The sequence below is a fragment of the Mustela nivalis genome, assembly GCF_964662115.1.
Source record: "Mustela nivalis genome assembly, chromosome: 18".
Classification (NCBI taxonomy): Eukaryota; Metazoa; Chordata; class Mammalia; order Carnivora; family Mustelidae; genus Mustela; species Mustela nivalis.
The window spans coordinates 50,015,450-50,032,936 of NC_139037.1; the positions used below are offsets into that span (position 1 = coordinate 50,015,450).

The following is a 17,487-nucleotide window of genomic DNA, read 5'->3' on the forward strand; positions in this document are numbered from 1 at the left end:
AGGACATGTCCTGCTTTTAGAATCAGGCAAAAAGTCTTATAATTTTAACAACAATAGAACAAACAAAAAACCAGCGTCTTTGGAAATGCCTGGCAGCCTGGAGGTTGCGGGGGGGGGGGGGGGGGTCAGGGGGTCTCCCTGGCCCCAACCAGGGGGCCAGAGCAGGGAGAAGACAAATAAGGACCCAGCTGCTTGTAAAATAAAGTTTTCCCTTTTATTTCAAATCAACCCATTCCCAAGTTAGTGCTGCAAGTTGGGATGATGGCCCTAAGCCTCCGGGTGTGGCAGGGGCGGGGGCACTCACGTCCCTTCAAGGATGGGCCTGGTGGCCAGGGATGAGGCCTGGGGGACTGGCTGGCTAGCTGCCCCTCCCTGATAGCCTCAGGGCCCACCCTGCCCCTCGATGACTCACAGGGGCAAGGGTGTATGGGAGAAGGGGCAGGGCAGGGAGGCAGTCCCGTGTGGCTGTCCGTGGCCAGAGGTGCTGTTAGAGCTGAGAGCACCATCAGGCTGGGTTAGTGGGGTCTCCTCCGGCAGCCAGGGAAGGAACTGCAAGGAGATCAGAAAGTGCCACATGCAGGTGGGCAGGGCCACCCCACTGCCCAGAAGGAGGGCGAGGTGAGCAGGGCTGGCTGGGGGGGAGCCAGGGCGTAGCTCTGGGAGCTCACCGGGGTAGGGGCCCAGTCTCCAGTCTGGCAGGGAAGAGGGGCTCAGATAGATGACTGCCACTGCACGAAGCGCTTGGATTCCTGTGGGGAGATGGGAGGGGGCATGGAGGGGACCTCGCTTCGTAGCACAGGCCCCCAGCCTCTGCCCTCAGGCCAGTGAGTCCAGTACCTGAGGGTTGAAAGGGTCGTCATCATCTGTGTCATCATAGTCGTCACTGGGGGACGAGGGGAGTGGCAGAGAAGCAGGATGGGGGATCCATCAGGAGGCTCCCCCCCAAGCAGGAGCCCAGGGGTCCGCCCTGCACGGCCTCCCCCAGGACCATGCCCTCCCTCCCCTCCTGACCTGGGCGGGAAGAGAGCCCAGGCACGGGGCAGGCTGCAGAGGGCAGTGGCCAGGGCCCCCGCAGACAGCAGGGAGAAGAGCAGCAGGAAGAGCAGGCCTTCCAGGGCATCCTCACACAGGCCCCGCAGGGCAGCGCCGTAATCCTGGGGTGGGCAGGGGAGGGTGTCAGCAGGCACGCCCCCCCACCCCGGGCTGTGCCTCCGTATAAGCAGGCGGTGCTCCAACCACTGTCATTACTACACCTGCAGACATAAACCCAAATCTTGGCCCCCTCTCCACCCTACCCCCAGCCACCACGCCACCTGAGCTTCGGTCCAGTGTGGGGCTTCTGACATCGTGAGCCCCACGATTCTCCGTGGTGGGGCGTCCCGCACCGGTAGGATGTTGAGTAGCTTCCCTGGGCCCTGCTCCCTATCTGCCAGGAGCACCCCACTCTGCCTGTGACCACCACTGCCACATGCCCCCCAGGAGCAACATCTCCGGCTTAGAACACTGCTTGGAAGAACCCCCGCCCCCAACTTAGAATTGCACCTTGCACATAACACACTCTCGGGAAATGCTGGCAGCCCCTTTCATCATGTCTGGAATCGAGCTGAGTTATTTCCTGAATGCCCAGCCATCATTCACCCCACAGAGTAGCCAAGGGCCTGCTCGTGTGGCTCCCAGTCCCAGGGACACTTGAGTAACCATGCTTCGGAAGGTCATTTCAGGTGACCGTAAACTGAGAGGGGACCAGAAGGCAGGACTGGACCCCAACAGCAGAGACCACCCTTGACAGGAAGAAACCACGGGCTCTAGGCCCTGGAGCGGTTTAAGGGCTGCTGTGGTCCAGTGCAGAGAGGGTGGTGCAAGGGCCTGAGCCTGGGACCAGCCCAGGAGGGGCGGGAGGGGCGGAGCTAGACTTTAATCCGTGAGCTGGGGAGTCACTGGAGGGTTTTAGTGGAGAAAGAATTTGATCGGATTGTGGGAGAGAGGCTCACCCAGCTGCTGGCTGTTGGGAGGACAGATGGGGGGGGGGGGGCAAGCAGGGGGACAGGGAAAATGCTCTATGGCTCCTGGGTGGGAGGTGAGGAGGGTGACCAGGGTAGAAGCAGTGGCAGAGGGAGCCGTGCTCTGAGTCCAGATGGGCTTCAGGCGGCATAGCTTGCCTGGGGAGTGGGTGTGGGAGGTGGGGACAGACGGCAAAAGGGATGATCCTAGGTTTCCAGCTTGAGCCCCTGGGGGGGGGGGGTGTGGAAGCTGTGTCTGGTACTGTGCCACTGAAACCCAAGCCAGGGGCATGGGACCCAAGTCAGAGCAATGGCGCATTCTCTTTTTACTGTTTCAGGCACCTAGATCATATCCTTTCATGCTCCTCCTAGCCCTGCAAGGCAGAGATCTGGGCCCCCTCACATTGGCTGCCTTTTGTGGGCAGAAAGTTGAAGCCCAGAGAGGGCAAGCCACTTGCCCAGAGTCACACAACCTGGAAGGGGTAGAGCTGGATTAGAGCCAAATCTGTCAGGCTCCAGAGACACCTTCCCACCACTTTATCCCTGATGTCCCTCAATCCTGGATGTATTATGTGGGAACGCTGAAGCCCAGAGAGGGGAAACAGGGGCCCAGAGTCACGGGGTGCACAAGTAGAGGGTGAGACTGATCCACTCTCCACCCTCCCTCCCTTCCCTCTGTCCACAGTGAACCTTGGGAAGTGCGATCCAGACCAGGGTCAGCCCGGACCGGAGAGAAATTTGTGGGCCTCAGTTTACCCTTGAACGAAAGAGCAGGGTTGCCTTCTGGAGTCCTGCAGCTCACGTACTCAGCAATTCTGAGTGTTGATTCCTTGCCCCTCCCTCACTGCCACTGCCCCCGTGCTGCAGTGCCAATCTGAGACGCTCTGGGGACAGTGGGAGCTGTGGAAGGGGTGCGGATCCCAGCAAGGGCCAGGTCAGGTCGGTGCTGTGGGACAGATGGGTCCCTCTGATGCAGTCGCCAGATCAAAGGCAGGATGCCCAACCACAAAAAATATTTAGTACAAACATGTCCCCACTATGGCGTGGGACCTACCTACAGGAAAGAGATATTTGTTGTTTGCTAAATCTGGCAGTCCTGTTGGAGAGCCACTGGGAGGACAGACTAGAGGGGGGATGAGGCATGGGTGCTCCCCTGGGGGGAAAGACTAGGCCTGGGGGGCAGCAGGCCCTGGGAATGGGGGTGGGGTGAGGAAGCCAAGGGATGACCCTGGATGACTGCCTGGCAGCGGAGGCTCACAGGCACGTCATGGTGCGGTGCCGTGATGACAGCATTTCCTTCAGAGGGCATGACGAACCGAGGGCTCAGGTGCGTCCCACCTGTGCCGCATCTAGTAAAGCCGGGCGCAGTGAGTCACTCTAACAGACAGTGGCCCCTGGGCCGGAGGTGAGGAGCCCAGGCTGTCGGGCCCCAGAATTCAAGAAGCTTCCAGGGCTCCAGAAGGGAGACGAGTGGGGGAGGGGGGAGGGGGAGGGGCAAGGGGGTGGGTGACAGCAGGGTGGGGCGGGGAAGGAGCCTATGAGAGAGGGCTGGCGGAGCGAGCGAAGGTGATGTCAGAAGGACAGACGGGAGTGGCGGGGAGGTAGAGAGCAGCTCTACGGCAGGTGAGAGAAGCGCAGGGATGTCTCGGGCTCCCTGGAAGAATTTGGGGGACGGGGCGCACCTTGTGCAGGCCGCGGCAGTGCAGCAGCGCCACCAGCTGGTGGAAGTTTCCTTCCGTCACATTCAGCGTCTCCTCCAAGGACAGCAGAGGCTTCTGCGCGGAACGGGAGGGTCACCCCACCTGCTCCTCCGGACCACACAGGGCCGGGCTCCGCCCACCTCAGCGGGCTCCGCCCACAGGCCTCGGGCCCCGCCTACAGCCTCCCCATCACTTCCGGTCCGAGTCCGGGTGTTGAGGGAGAGCCCTGCTGCCCACCTGCGCAGAAGGGAACTGGGGGACAGCTTCCCGCTCGAGGCCCTGCAGCTGGGAGTGGATGTTGGCCAGAGCTCGTTGCGACAGAGTCAGCCTCTGCGGGAAGACAGGGGGAGGGCCAGGTAGTGGCCGCCCCCAGCCTACTCTCCTCCCGGAGGACACAGGACTGCGGGCCCCGGGCGTCCCCGCAGCCTCCCCCAGGACCTGCAGTCCCCGCCCCAGCCCGCCCTCCTCCACCCCCCTCACTTGCCCGCTCCCCTAACCTGCTGAAAGGGGTTGGAGACCGCCTGGTTGCAGAGGAAGTAATAGCTCAGGATGTCTGAAGTGGGAGGAAAAGAGGAGACACCCATGAGCCTGGGTGCCCGCAGCCGCCCGCCCCCCCCCCACCCGCCCCGCGAAGCTGGGAAGGGGCAGGGCCCTGCCTTCCCACCCTCAGGACGGGGGGCCTCTCCCCAGCCCAGGGGCCTCCTGTGGTGCCCGCCGCCTGGCCTTCAGGGACAAGCTACCTACACCGTTCCATCACTTCTGCTCCAACCACAGCCCAAAACTGGAGGGTCTCCACACTCCCTGCAAACCCCTGCTTCTGCTGTCCTGCCCTTGACTAAATTGTGCGCATTCCTGGCCAAATCCTCCTGTTCCTGGGGAGGGACTCCCAGCCAGCCTTGTCTCCTGACCGCTCTCCCCGAAGTCCAGCATCTGTATTCCTGTCTCTTTCCCAGGCCAGCAGGAGAGGTGCTGAGAGCTTCTGAGACCGGGCACCCACCCCGCCCGAGGGCCTGAGGAGTCAGGGTCTGCGGGTGTTGATGGGGTCACCTGAACTGAGCCCAGTTTCCTCCTGGGTCAGGTTCAGGATGTAGGTGTCAGGACTGGAGCAGAAGTCACTGAGGCCCTGAGGGAGGCAGGGAGAGGGGGTGCTTGGACCAGACACTGCTCCAATTCCATACTCCCACAGAACGGGGTGTCTGGCTTACCACACCAGCCCCCACCATTCCTGGGGAGCCAAAAGTCCAGGCCCCCAGTCCCCCCATCTCAGACCCAGGGGTCCAGACCCCCAGCCCCTCCTCCCTCAGACCCAGGAATCTGGGCCTCCAGCCCCTCCTCCCTCAGACCCAGGAGTCCAGGCCCCCAGCCCCCTCTTCCCTTAGGACCCAAGTGTCTAAGTCTCCAGCTTCTAGGCCTCAGAACATGTGATCCTGGCTCCAAGTCCTTCCCCTCAGGAACTGCCCTGAGACCCAGGAGCCTGGCCTCCAGCACTCACCACAGCTGTAGCTGCCTCCAGCCCCATTGAGCCCCAACTCAGGACAAGAACCAGGAGACTCATCACTGTCATCCTATAAAGGGGTAAAGGACAGGTTTGCGGTTCTGGGGTTCTTAATTTCCCTGCCTCATCTCTTCCCTTCCTCCACCCCAAATCCCATCACAGCCCCACCCCTCCTTCCCTACCAACCTCTGGAGCCTCGAGGATCAAAATTAAGGGCAGAGAAACTGGAGGGCGGGGGGGAGGACGGGAGTGCAGGTAGTAGACCTGTGATCATTCATAGCAAACTGAACATCTGGTCTCTCCCCGGGAGTGAGGGGGAGGACAGTGAGAAGAGGGCCCTGGGCTGGCAAGCCAGCAGCCCAGATCCCAGCCCAGCTCTGCCCCCGCCTTGCTCTGGGATTCTGGGAGAGCTGCTGCCCACTTCTGGGCTCTGCTTCCTGGCTTTGCATCCGCAGCAGCCCAGCAGTCCCAGCCTGTCTCCCAGCTTGGAGCATGGCCTCGTTGGCTTCCTGAGCCAGCCACACCTTTCCTCCAAGACCTGGCTGCCACCAGGGCTGGAACTTCAGCCTGGCTTTTCTCTGGGGAGGGATCCAGAGGTGAGGGTCAGCACTGGAAGGTGCTCACCACCTCTCAGCCTCAGGGGGAGCCTGCAGGGCACAGCAGGACTTCTCACCCAGGGGAGTGTGGAGACGGAGGAGCACCAGCAGGACCCCCAGAGGCAGCAAGGATTCAGGGGTTCTACATGGGATGGACTGGCCTGAGCCGGAAACCAGCTCTAGCTCTTCCTGGCTGTGTGGCCCATGGCAAGTGGCCCAACCTCTCTGAGCCCCTCTCTCCGTGTTAATGGGGCGAAGGGTCAGAGCGAGGGTTCCAAAATAGGGCTGGCCACACAGAACAACCGTTAAGTAAGGATGTGGTCTTGAGTTTCCCTGAGCCCCATAAGGGCCATGCAGCCTCAGAGGTGGAAGCCCTCTGCCTGCAGTACCCCTCTGCAAGTCAGGTGCCTGAGGGGTCCCTCCCTCATGGAGCTGTGTGTGCAAGGCCATCGGGGGAAGTCAGAAACCGCCCCATCCTCAGCGCAAACGTTATATCGTTTTCCCTAGGATTATGGAGCTCTTTGCTTGCCTCCGGGCCTGTGCTCCCTGCTCTGCCGGCCCGGCCTGCTCTAGGTCTGGTGTCTTGGCAGGTGCTGGCCCAGCCCAGGACCTCCCTGGAAGTTTGTGGGATGAGGGAAGGAGGGCAGTGTCCCTCCTGCCAGAGCTCTGCGGGAGGGAAAGCGGAGGCCACTCGGAGGGCACCTGGACTTACACGATCACCAGCCACTTGCTCTGCTTTGCCAGGCCCAGGAGGGTGAAGAGACAGACCAGCAGCTCCAGGAGCAGCAGGAGAACATAGGCCAGCCACCTGAAGAAGGGATGAGGGCCACTGAGCAGCAGATCTGGCCCTCCGGACCCAGGCTGCCCGACTGGAGCCCGGCAGAGGGGGCGGCCCCCCACACTCATGCTCTTGTCCCCAGGCCACAGCCGGCTCCCTGTGAAGCAGGTGCACTGGGAGGCCAGCCACTGTGGCCCTTCAGAGCTCAGGTGCCGGGGGCCAGGCGCCTCCCCAGCTGGACCACACACAGGCCCTGTCACTGGGCACGAGCCACTGGTGTCCCCCAGCACCACCTGCCACGGCACCTGCAGAGTGAAGTGAGCAGTTCCTGGGCATGGGCTGAGTGTCCTGTGGCGTGTCCTGGGGCTGGGCGCCAGCCTCTCCACTTCCTACCTGTGGGCAACCTTGTTTCGGGGGCTTTACCTTTGTGCCTCGGTTTCCCCACCTGTAACGTTGGGGAGAACAGTAGCGCCCACTCTGAGAGGGAGTTGTGAGGCTAAGGAGCGTGAACTTAGAAGGGTGCCGGGTACACAGACGGCCTGAAACTCCAGCTGGACCCTTACTCAGGGAGCTTCCAACAGTTAGTGTGTGTTAACGACTGATTCCCTCTGCTCAGAGGGCTGGCACGGCGGAGGCATTCTGGAAATCACTGCTCAGGCCGGGTGAGTGCCCCTGGGTGTGCCCCAGCTGGGCCCCAGCTGGGCCCCCACTGGCCGGGTACCCCACAGCTGTGCCCATCTGAGACACCTGAGCAGCTAGTGGACCCTGCTTTCCTGGGGTTGAGCTGGGCTGTGTGGCTCAGGGAGACCTGCAGGCCTTTGCTCCCAGCATCCCCACCCCGCACCCCAGCTTCACTCTCCCTTCTTCCATCAGGGGCAGCCCACCCTTCTGCACTAAGCCGCTGTGCATGCCTCGTCTCGGTCTCTGGGAACTCGGCCAGGAAGCTCTCCCTCTGGGGGCCCCAGTAACCTTGCAGGAAACGGGCCACCTTCCCTGAGGGAGGACTCCCAGGGCCAGGCTCTCACACTGGAACTTCCAGCGACCTTTCCTGTTGGAGGTGGGTCTGCCTCAACCCTCTGCTGCCTGGGGCCCCTGGAGGTGGGCTGAGGCCTGGCCCAAGGATGGCCTAGCCAAAGCGCAGAATCTGGACTCCCTGGGACCCAGGCTTGTCTGATGCCCCACGGGGGCGTCCTCGTCACGGACTGCTTCATTCCTGAGGGCCCTCCACCCTGGAGCACAGAAGCCAGGACTCCATCTCTTGCCTCTGTCCCCACACCTGGGCTGGGCCCCCAGACAGAGTCAGATAAACAGGAGACCTCATTCCAGCAGCCAAAGCAATGAGGACTTCATCCTATGGGCTGCTGGCAAGGGCGGCCACCCCAGATAGCCACATAATGTGTCCCTCCTTCACACACCACCTCTCAACGCAGCCTCCCCATGGCCCCCCCATACTCACATCCCCCCCCCGCCGGGGCCACAGGCAGACTGCCAGCCTCTGTCCCCAGCCCGTTCCCCTCCCTTGCTTCACTTTTCTCCAAAGCTCTTACCACCCACCCCTCACAGGCGTTCGTTTATTACTGGGCCCCTTACTGGAAGATGAGCTGGAACTGGTGTCTGTTTTGTTCACTGCCCTGTCTTATAAAAACGTACATCTTACACACACCTGTATGGTGCGTGCCAGTCACTGTTGTTAAGCACTTAACAGGCACGGACTCCTCTGATCTTCAACAATCCAACCCATCACTCCCACTTTACAGATCGGGACATCAAGGGCTCAGAAAAGGTAACCAGTCCCACAGCCCCGGAGTGGCCACCTGGCTTCAGAGCTCATGTTCCTAACCCCCTGGCACCCCTCTCTCTCACCAGAAGGTGCTAGATAAACATCTGTTGAGGGGATGCACGCGTCAGATGGATGACTGAGGGGAGAGCAACTGAGTGGGCAGATGCAAGGATGTGAGCGGGGCGTGGCTCAGCCCGGGCACTGGGACACTCCGGACAGGCCATCCTTTGCTGGGGGCCATCCTGTGCATGGCAGGATGCGTCTCTGGTCCCCACCTACCAGGTGTGAGTAGCGCCCCCTCGCGAGCTGCGATGACCAGACAAGTGTCCCCAGACACTGCCCCACGGCCACCTGGATGCAGAGTCACCCGGGGTGAGAACCCCCATCACCCACCTGTACTCCTCCACAAAGGACACATCTTCAGCCACTTGCAGGGGGCTCAAGGGCACTCCCCTCCAGAAGGCCAGCTCCTGGAGCTGCTGGGCCACCGCCTCTGCCTGCCGCCGAGCCCCGCGGGCGGCAGCCACCAGTTCTGTACGCTGAGCCAGCACTTCCTCCAGGGTGGTCAGCTCTGTCCTCACGGCCTCACCCAGCCTCTCCACCGTCTCTGACACCTGCGTGCAGGGGGGAGTCTGGGGTCAGAGGCAGGCATGCCCTGGAGAGGCGGGTATTGGGGTGGAGTAGTTGTGGCAGGTGTCTGAGATCTGGGGACTAGGACATCTGTGGAAGATGTTCTGTGGCTCCCATCAGGAGCCCTGAGGGTCAGTGGCTTGGGTCCCAGGTAAGACTAAGGCCCCAGAACTGTAATTACACCTGAGCATTTGAGTCTAAAGTTGGCATCTGTCTGTCTGGGTCTGAGGTCCTAAGTCTGGATTCCATGGTCCAGGATCTGCCCTGGACACGAAATTTGAAGTCTGAGGGCAGCCTGGGTCTCAGCTCTGGATCAGGAACCCTGGGCCTGGGGATGGGAGCAAGGCCCCTTGTCAGAGTCCTGGCTCTCAGCACTGAGGTCCCTGAGCTTACGTTTAGGGAACAGATCGGGTCTGGGGACCTGGATCTGACCTGAGGGCAGGGATCCAGGGCTGAGACTGAGTGTGAATAGGGGTCTAGAATTGAGCCGCATGTTCCAGATCCAGGTGGAGGGTCTGAGGGTGCCAAGTGTAAGGTCCTAGCTGCGGGCAGGGTTGGAGGTGGGGCGTATAGTCTGAGGTCAGAGTCTGGGGTCGTAAGTCTCAGGTGTGGGGTCTGGACTCTGAGTTTGGGTCCCATTTCTCTGGGAGGTGGAACGAGTCTGGGTGTGGGTCTGGGGTCTGGCCGGTGCCTGGCCCCTCACCAGGTGGTCTATGGCGCTGAGCGTATGGTTGGCATGCAGCAGTGCCGAGCTGAGCTGGGACACCCCATCACTGGTCTCGCTGTTGCCATAGAAACCGATGCCAATGCCGGCGCTGAGAGGGGGAGGGACGGGAAATCACAACCCGTCCTGGGACCCTGGGGCCACGTCCCCCCAACCTCCTCACACCCAATCCTCTCCCCCACCCCCACCCCCTTGGTCCAGCCCGTCGTGGGAAAGGAACATCTCCAGCCTGGCCCCCACCGGTTGCCAAGGTAACGGGAAGCCCCCCCTCCCCCGCCCTAGGGACGTCATTGTGATGCTAATGGTGGGTGGAGGGGCGGGGCGGGGGGGGGCCGGATTTAACCCGCACCTTACTGGAGCGGAACCCCGTCACGCCCAGCCCCAGGAGAAGCCCTCCCCCCAGGATTGTCGGCCCATACCCAACCCTCCATCCCTTCCTCAAGCATCCCAAGTCTTCAGCACCGGTCCCTTGAGGATGCCGCTGTCCCCTCCCGCCTCCTGGGGCTTCCTAGGACCGCTGGTCCCCAGTCATCATCTCCGGGGGGCCCCTGGGTCTGGAGCTCCCCTGGATCTGGAGCTCCCCGCCTTCCCCCGCCCCCACGACCCAAGCGTCTGGTCAGCTGAGAGCGAAGCAAGGGAATGTGGGCCGATGGGCCAGAAGCCTGCGCCCCCGCCCCTCCGCGGCCGGCACACAGAGCTCCATTGTGGGGTCTGAATGTGGGCCCATCCCCCCGACCCGCAAGAGTGTCCCTCCGCGGAGGGGCCAGGCCCGACCCGGCGGAGGGAGCCGCACGCCCTCACAGTTCCCAGCGCCGGCCACCGCCCCCCCCACACACACACTTAACCCTGGGCTCCCACGCCCGCCCTGGCGCCCCCGCCCGTTGTTCCCGGCGGGACAAAGCTGCTCTTGTTCCCAGGCCGCTGGGGGCCGGCCGTGTCTCTCCCCCACAGGGCCTTTGTCCACCACCCTCGCCCACCCCCAGCCCCAGTCAGGAGAGCCCCGAAGAGGAAGCATTTGGGATCTAGGACGCCCTGCTCTCCCCCACCACCACAGACACCCCCAAACACACTGTGCTGCTCCCCGCAGGGAGGCAGTGGGGGTAGGGCCCAGCCCGGCACTCCCCCAGATCCGGGGCGGGTCTCTCTGGGATCCCAGCGTCCTGATCTGTGCAATAGAACTCCTGCGCTGCTGGGGGTGGCCTGACAGGGAGGGCTGGGCTTGGAGCCGGCTCTTGGTAAATGGTGAGCTGGCTGGCGTGTCCTCAAGTGCTCCCTCCTCTCTAACCCCCAGTGCCCACCCGCTGCACAGGCTCTGAGAGGGGCTTGCGGGTCTGAATCTCCACTGGCCACTTGGGCGAAGGGACCTTGAAAAATTGCTTTGTCCCTCTCCCCAAGACTTGCCCAGGGTTAGTGCGAAGGAGTTAGACCAGCTCAGGTCTGGACTCCCAGCTCTGCTCTTGGACCGCAAACACTACTTTGTTCCTTGACTGGAACATCAGCTCCAGGAGGGCAAGAACCTCGCCTGGCCAGTTCAGTATCTTCCCGTACAGAGTAGATCCGCAAGAAATAGTTGTGGAATGAATGAATGAGCGAGTGAGTTAATGAATGATATCAAGAGTTACTGCTCCCCTAGTAGGACTGTGGTCCAGGCTCTGTACCTTCTCTCATTTAATCCCACCGTAACTAAGAAGAGGAGGTGGGTATTACTATAATGTCCATTTCAGAGACATGGAAACTGAGTCCTGGAGCAACTGACTCCACCATTCCCCTAGCTGCGCATCACTTCAGTGACAAAGCCACTAAATCCTAGCTCTTAACCCCTACCCCCTCCTGCCTGATTGCCCTTGGGAAGTCCCCCCTCTTCTTGAAACTCAGTCTGTCCATCCACGAAATGGGAGCAGCTCTTCCCGCGGCAAGGCTAAGGTGGGATTCTAGGGCACTCGCAGGAAGACCAGCCAGGATTGGGGGGAGCCCCGTCGCCACTCCCCACCCACCCTGGGGCCCCATTACCAGCCGACGAGAAGGGCAGCGATGCAGCTCCAGGTGACACAGCCTCCCCCAGGTGGGGGGCTTTTGGCCCCGGGGGGCTCTGGGGGCCGGCAGCAGCAGAAGCGGATGAGGTAGACAGCAATGAAAATGAGGCTCAGGCCCAAGCCCAGGCCTGCCAAGGCTGCCACCAGCAACAGGGCCTGGGGAAGGGGGAGACGTGAGGCCTCAGAGGGGCTCCCTGCTCCCTCCCTGCATGGCGGGAGGTCCTGAATCGGGGACTTCAGGGACTTCAGCGGAGGTGGAAGGCAGCTCTGGCTAGAAAGGGGGGCCAAGCCCAGCCTCTGGTTTCCAGGTCTGTGGGGAAAGATGAGGTCCCCAGTCCCTCCCAGGCTGGCTGCTGGGGCTCGGCAGTTTGGGGCTGGGTCACTGGAGGGAGCTTCCTACTGAGAGGCCCAAAGCTTGGAGTCCAGCTCTGCTCTGGGTGTGACCTTCAGCAGGAACCTTCCCCTCTCTGAGACTGTGTCCTCATCATCCCAGGCATCCCCTGTGTTCCAGCCAGGCAGCTGGAACAGAGCAGCTCCCAGAAACCTTCTGAGACCTGCGTCCAGAAATAGGTGGGATCAGGGGGTGGACGGGGTGCCTGTTCCTGGAGATGGGTGTGAAGTCAGGGGCGGCAGGCTTCCTCTTCCCTCCTCCTTGCCAGTCCTCCCCACTCACTGCTCGCTCACTCCCCTGTGCTGAGCTCCGCACACACACCGCAGTGTGAGTCTGTCACCCAGGAACTCACGGGGAGGGGGGCGTGACAGCCTCCATGACAGTGTGTGTGTGCAAGACTCAGGGATGGAGACTTGGAGACAGGGAGACACAGAGTGGGGGTCGGGGAGAGAAACAGAGGAGTGGAAAAGCAGACATGCAGGGAAAGGAGACACAGAGACACCAAAAGCTGGGAGGGCAGAGGTGGGTGTGCGGGGTGGGGGACAGGTATGTGTCGTTGGAAAAGCCTTGCAGGACAGCAGGGCTCTCCATAAGGCAAGACTTTACAGGAGCAGCTATGAGGTCCTGTCCCCTTCACAGGTGCCCAGAATGGGACTGGGTTTGCCTTAAGCCAAACAGCAGGCAGGGACAACATCCAGAACACAGTTACCCCTCCAGACTCACTAATGCTGTTTCCTGTAAACCACAGTGTGTCTCTGCCTTTGTCCTTGCAGTGTGGCTGGAGTGTGTGTGTGTGTGCACATGTGAAGGACACAAGTGTGGTGTGTGTGTGCGAATGACACAACTGTGTGGTATATTTTTTCCTATGGCTATGAAACGATGTTTTATCTTTGTATTTATCTGCCATGAGATACTACACCTGTGTGTGTGTGAGGGAGAGAGAGCGAATGAGTGTCCCTGTGGAAACACCTATGTTGACAGGTGTGAGAGTTATCTGTTGGCATTTGTGTGTTTCTGAGCATGATTCTTTGAGTCTGAGTGGTCCTCGGTGGTGTGTGTGTGTGTGAACATGTGTGTGTTATATATGAGTGAATGTATGTGTATATGCAAATTTGTGTATAAGAATGTGTGTGTGTATACAAGTGAATGTGATATGTGAGTGTGTTGGAGTGTGTATATGTGTGTGAGTGTGTGTGTGAGTGAAGATGAGAATGTGTAAATGTGTGAGTGTAAACAAGTGAGCTTGGGGTGTGTGAATGTGTGAGTGAATGAGAACAGGAATTGTGTGTGTGTTTACTATAGGTGACTGTGAGTGTGGAGTGTGTGTGAGTGTGTGAGGACAGGAATGTGTGTGAATGTGTAAACCTGTCTGTGTGTGTGAATGTTCATGTGTACACAGTGAATGTGGGTTGTATGTATGTGTGGGGGGTGTAAATGAGAGCAGGAATTGTGTGAGTGTGAATGTGCAAGCATTTCAGTGTGTGTGTGTGTGACTGTGTGTGTATACAAGTGAGTGTAGGGTATGTATATGTGACTATGTGTGCGGGGGGACAGGAATGTGTGTGCATGTTTAAACATGTGTCTGTGTGTACACAAGTGAGTGTGGGGTGTGTGTATATGACTATGTGGGGTGTGTGTAAGTGTGTGAGTGAGGGCAAGAATTGTGTGTGAATGTGTAAATGTGTGTCAGTGTGTATACAAGTAAATGTGGGGTGTGTGAGTGTGTGAGTGAGGGCAGGAATTGTGTGTGTGAATGTGTAAACGTGTATGGATATGTGGCTGTGTTTGTGTCTATAAGTGAATGTGGGTTATGTATATGTGACTATGTGGGAGTGTGAGTGTGTGAGAAAGGAGTGTGTGTGCATATGTAAACATGTGTCAGTGTGTATACAAGTAAATGTGGGACATGCGTGTGAGTGTGGGCAGGAATTGTGTGTATGTGTAAACACGTGTATGGATAAGTGACTGTGTGTATACAAGCGAGAATAGGGTATGTATATGTAACGATGTGTGAGTGTGTGGTGTGTGTGTGAGGACAGGGATGTGTGTGCATGTGTACGTGTGTCAGTTTGTACACAAGTGTAAGGCATGTGTATGTGACTATGCGGGGTGTGTGTGAGTGAGGACAGGAGTGTGTGTGCATGTGTAAACGTGTGTCACCGTGTATACAAGTAAACATGGGGTGTGGGGGGTGTGTGTAAGGGCAGGAATTGTGTGTGTGTGTGTGTGTGTATAAACATGTGTATGGATATGTGGCTGTGTATGTGTCTACAAGTGATTGTGTGAGTTTGTCTTCTAGCCCTGTGTCACCCAGTGCCTGACTTTTCCCAGCTGTGACCACAGCGGTGATCTTCCTGGGGGGCAGTGTCCCCTTCTGGGTCATGTGACTCCGTGCCTGTCCCAGTGCTGTCACCCTGCCTTTTGGTTGGGGGGGCGGAGTGAGCCTCTCTGAGCGCCTGGGGCAGAGCCTGGGGCCAGCAACCTGCTGTGGCTGTGTGGGCAGGTCTCCGCTGTGAGCGGGCGTGGGTGACCAGCCCTAGAGGTCGTGACTGTGTACACCACAGGCCCTGAGCCAAGGGGATGGCCGTCCCTGTTTGGTGGGAAGAGGGCAGCGTGGAGAAAGCAGGGAGGAGCTGCTGCCGACTGGTACAGCCATGACCCAAATAGCTCAGAATACAGCACACATCCCCCTCTCTGCTTTTCTGGGACCCCCCACGCGTCCTAAGCTCTCCATTCCCCAGCCCTTTATCCCAGGAGCTTCCTAGACCAGCTCCAAGGGGCCTGGACCCTATAGGCAGGGCCCAGGACCCATCCAAGGGCTCCACCAGGGCTCCCAGGCACCCCCCGCCCTCGCATGCACACACTCCCCCACCCTTCCCCAGCTCAGCTAAGCCTTGCTCCTCATTAATCTCAAAGTCAAGGACTTGAATTAAACTGGGTCAGGGGACAGTTCTTTCACCCCTGTTGGAGCTGACCCAGGCTGGGCCCCCCTTCCCCAGGGACCCCTGCTTCTGCAAGGTTCCCACCCCGGCCCCACCCTCTGGACCCATTTCTGTCATCCTCTGGTCCCCAGATGGAACCTCGTTTCCACAGCCCCCCACCCGAGCACCCTGGCCACCCCCCTTCTGTCCTGGGGCTGGGGACTGGCTGCAGCTTCCTCTTCCAGCACCTCTGCCTTGTCTTCCCAGCCCTACATCCTCTGGCCCCTTCCCCATTTCAGGTCTCAACCCTATCCTGAACTGGGGCACCCCAGCCTCTTCCTCTCCACCATTATCAGTTCCTGTCTCTGCTGAGTCCCACCTTAACTGGACACCCCGGATCCTATGAGGGGAGGGGGCATCTTTCAGGACACGGAGATTGGACCTATCACCCTGACGACCCTAGAGGCTAGCCTCCCAGGCAGCTCTCAGAGACCCTGGACTCCAAGGCTCCCCGGTCCCATCCCTCCTCTGTGACTAAGAGGTCCAGACCCCTGGCCCTTCCTTATTTAAGGAGTCAGGGCTCTGGTCTCCCAGCGCCTGTCCCAGGGGAACCTCCAGGTATGGGAACCCCATGCTCCTCTTCCTTTCAGGTACCCCAAAGTCCGGGCTCGGCCCCCACCCCCGGAGAACACAGGAATCTGTCACCTTTCTCCCTCGGGACCCATAAGCTCTGGCTCCCCCCTCTGCTCCCGCCCCCACGACCCCGCACCCGCTCCCACCTGCTGGTATTCTTGCTCTTGGGGCGCGAAACCGCTGGGTACCGGGCGGAGCTGGAAGTCGGCACGGGGCAGCTGGTGAAGCAGATGCACCCAAGCGGAGGGTCGGTAGCCCGGGGGCGCCCCCATAGCCCCCGGGGAGGGCTCAGCGGGGCCGACGCCGGGGCTGCGGGAGCCTCGGCAGTGGAGCGGGGCGCGGGCGGAGCGGGGTCTGGCGGGGCTCAGGGGAGAGGAGCAGGGGGAGGAAGAGGGTGGGGGGCGGAGATTGGGGGAGGAGGGGGGAGGCGCGGGCCAGACGGGGACGGTGCTGCCTCTGGTGGCTGCCGGGGGGACTGCCAGCGGGCCCCCAGCGCTCCGCCCCTCGGTGACGGCTCCCACCTGCGGCCGGCGCAGGTACCACGCTGTCCAGCGACATCACTGTCCAAATGGGGCCGCTCATACCATGCAATCATCCCAGAGCAGCATAAGGTTCCCTTATCTCTAGGAAGAACCTTTACGTCTGTGCAGAGGTCACTAAATCTTTGCATAGCACTTTACAAATAACGGTCAGTTACATCAATTTAAAAAAAAAAAAACCTCACTTCTGTGTGTAAGCATCCTTTCATCTATAAAGGCTGTCATTTGGGTAAAACCCCCACCTTTTAAAATCTGCATAAGAAGACAGCTTCTATACACAAACCTTCCTATGTGTGCAGACCACTCCAGGTTGTAAGCCTGCATACCGGCGTTAAGGACCCCTCACACCTGCATAAGGACCCCTTCCACCCCAAGAAGAACCCCGCTCATCTATCTAGGAATAGGGACCCCTCATATCTTTATAAGAATGCCTGCCATGGGCTTAAGAACCTCTCCAGACTCTTTAAGGATTACTTCAATGTACATAAGGATCTCCCTGCTTCTTGCCATTCACTTTACAGTTCACAGAGTATTTTTCCCAGCTGCTGTCTATAGTGAGTCTCACAGGAGCCCACTGAACCACACTGATTCATGGAAAAGTAGAGACCCTTGGAGGGGACCCAGCTATTTGACATCACCCCCTGGGCAGTCACTGTTGAAGCTAAAACTAAGGTTCCTGGGAATCTGACCCAGGGATCCTTCCCACCTTTGTGGAACTAGGCTAGACTTTGCCACCTGGGATCCCCACACCTGGCCTCTCCTAGAAGGTTAATACTCCACCTTTCTCATCCCAATATTGTGCCCCAGACTGGTAAGAAAGGGCTGGGGATAGCAGTTGCCCATCCCATTGCTAGGAGAAAAATAATGATAGTAATGGTGATGATGATGGTGATAGTCACAAGATGATGGTGGTGATGATGGTAATGGAGCTGATGGTGATTGTGATGGAGATGGTGGTGATGGTGATGATGAAAAAGATGGTGGTGGTGATGATGGTCGTGATAGTCATGATGATGGTGGTGATGGTGATGGAGATGGTAGTGATGGTGATGGTGATGGAAATGGTGGTGATGCTGATGGTGAGGAAGATGGTGGTGGTGATGATGGTGGTGATAGTCATGATGATGGTGGTGATGGTGGTAATGGAGATGAGGAAGACAGCGGTGGTGATGATGGTGGTGATAGTCATGATGATGGTGGTGATGGTGGTAATGGAGATGAGGAAGATGGTGGTGGTGATGATGGAGGTGGTAGTAATGATGATGGT

At 59.4% G+C, this 17,487-nt stretch overlaps 1 protein-coding gene across 3 annotated transcripts; it reads right to left on the reverse strand.

The window, feature by feature from the left end:
* Positions 1 to 192: 192 nt before the first annotated feature.
* Positions 193 to 16,066, reverse strand: TTYH1 (tweety family member 1). Of its 3 annotated transcripts, XM_082709874.1 has the most exons (14): positions 15,828 to 16,063; positions 11,714 to 11,892; positions 9,683 to 9,794; positions 8,743 to 8,963; positions 6,504 to 6,599; positions 5,193 to 5,265; positions 4,748 to 4,823; positions 4,198 to 4,253; positions 3,938 to 4,030; positions 3,683 to 3,775; positions 1,012 to 1,154; positions 838 to 883; positions 669 to 749; positions 193 to 549 (listed from the first exon to the last, which is right to left on the reverse strand). In XM_082709874.1, the coding sequence occupies exons 1-13, from the start codon at positions 15,951 to 15,953 to the stop codon at positions 711 to 713; spliced, it is 1,353 nt and encodes a 450-aa protein (XP_082566000.1). In that variant the 5' UTR covers positions 15,954 to 16,063; the 3' UTR covers positions 193 to 549; positions 669 to 710. The 3 variants fall into 3 exon arrangements, with proteins under 3 accessions (XP_082566000.1, XP_082565999.1, XP_082566001.1); XM_082709873.1 differs by lacking the exon at positions 838 to 883 and having other exon boundaries at positions 15,828 to 16,065; XM_082709875.1 differs by lacking the exons at positions 838 to 883; positions 9,683 to 9,794; positions 11,714 to 11,892 and having other exon boundaries at positions 15,828 to 16,066.
* Positions 16,067 to 17,487: the final 1,421 nt, after the last annotated feature.

What these genes read in the sequence shown, in the direction of transcription:
- TTYH1 (XM_082709873.1), bottom strand. Translation starts at nt 15,953, where the DNA reads ATGGGGGCGCCCCCGGGCTACCGACCCTCCGCTTGGGTGCATCTGCTT. An exon ending in CCCAGTTCCCTTCTGCGCAG is followed by an intron (nt 3,776 to 3,937) that starts GTGGGCAGCAGG and finishes CGTTCCGCGCAG; the next exon opens with AAGCCTCTGCTGTCCTTGGA. An exon ending in ACTGCCGCGGCCTGCACAAG is followed by an intron (nt 1,155 to 3,682) that starts GTGCGCCCCGTC and finishes TGCCCACCCCAG; the next exon opens with GATTACGGCGCTGCCCTGCG.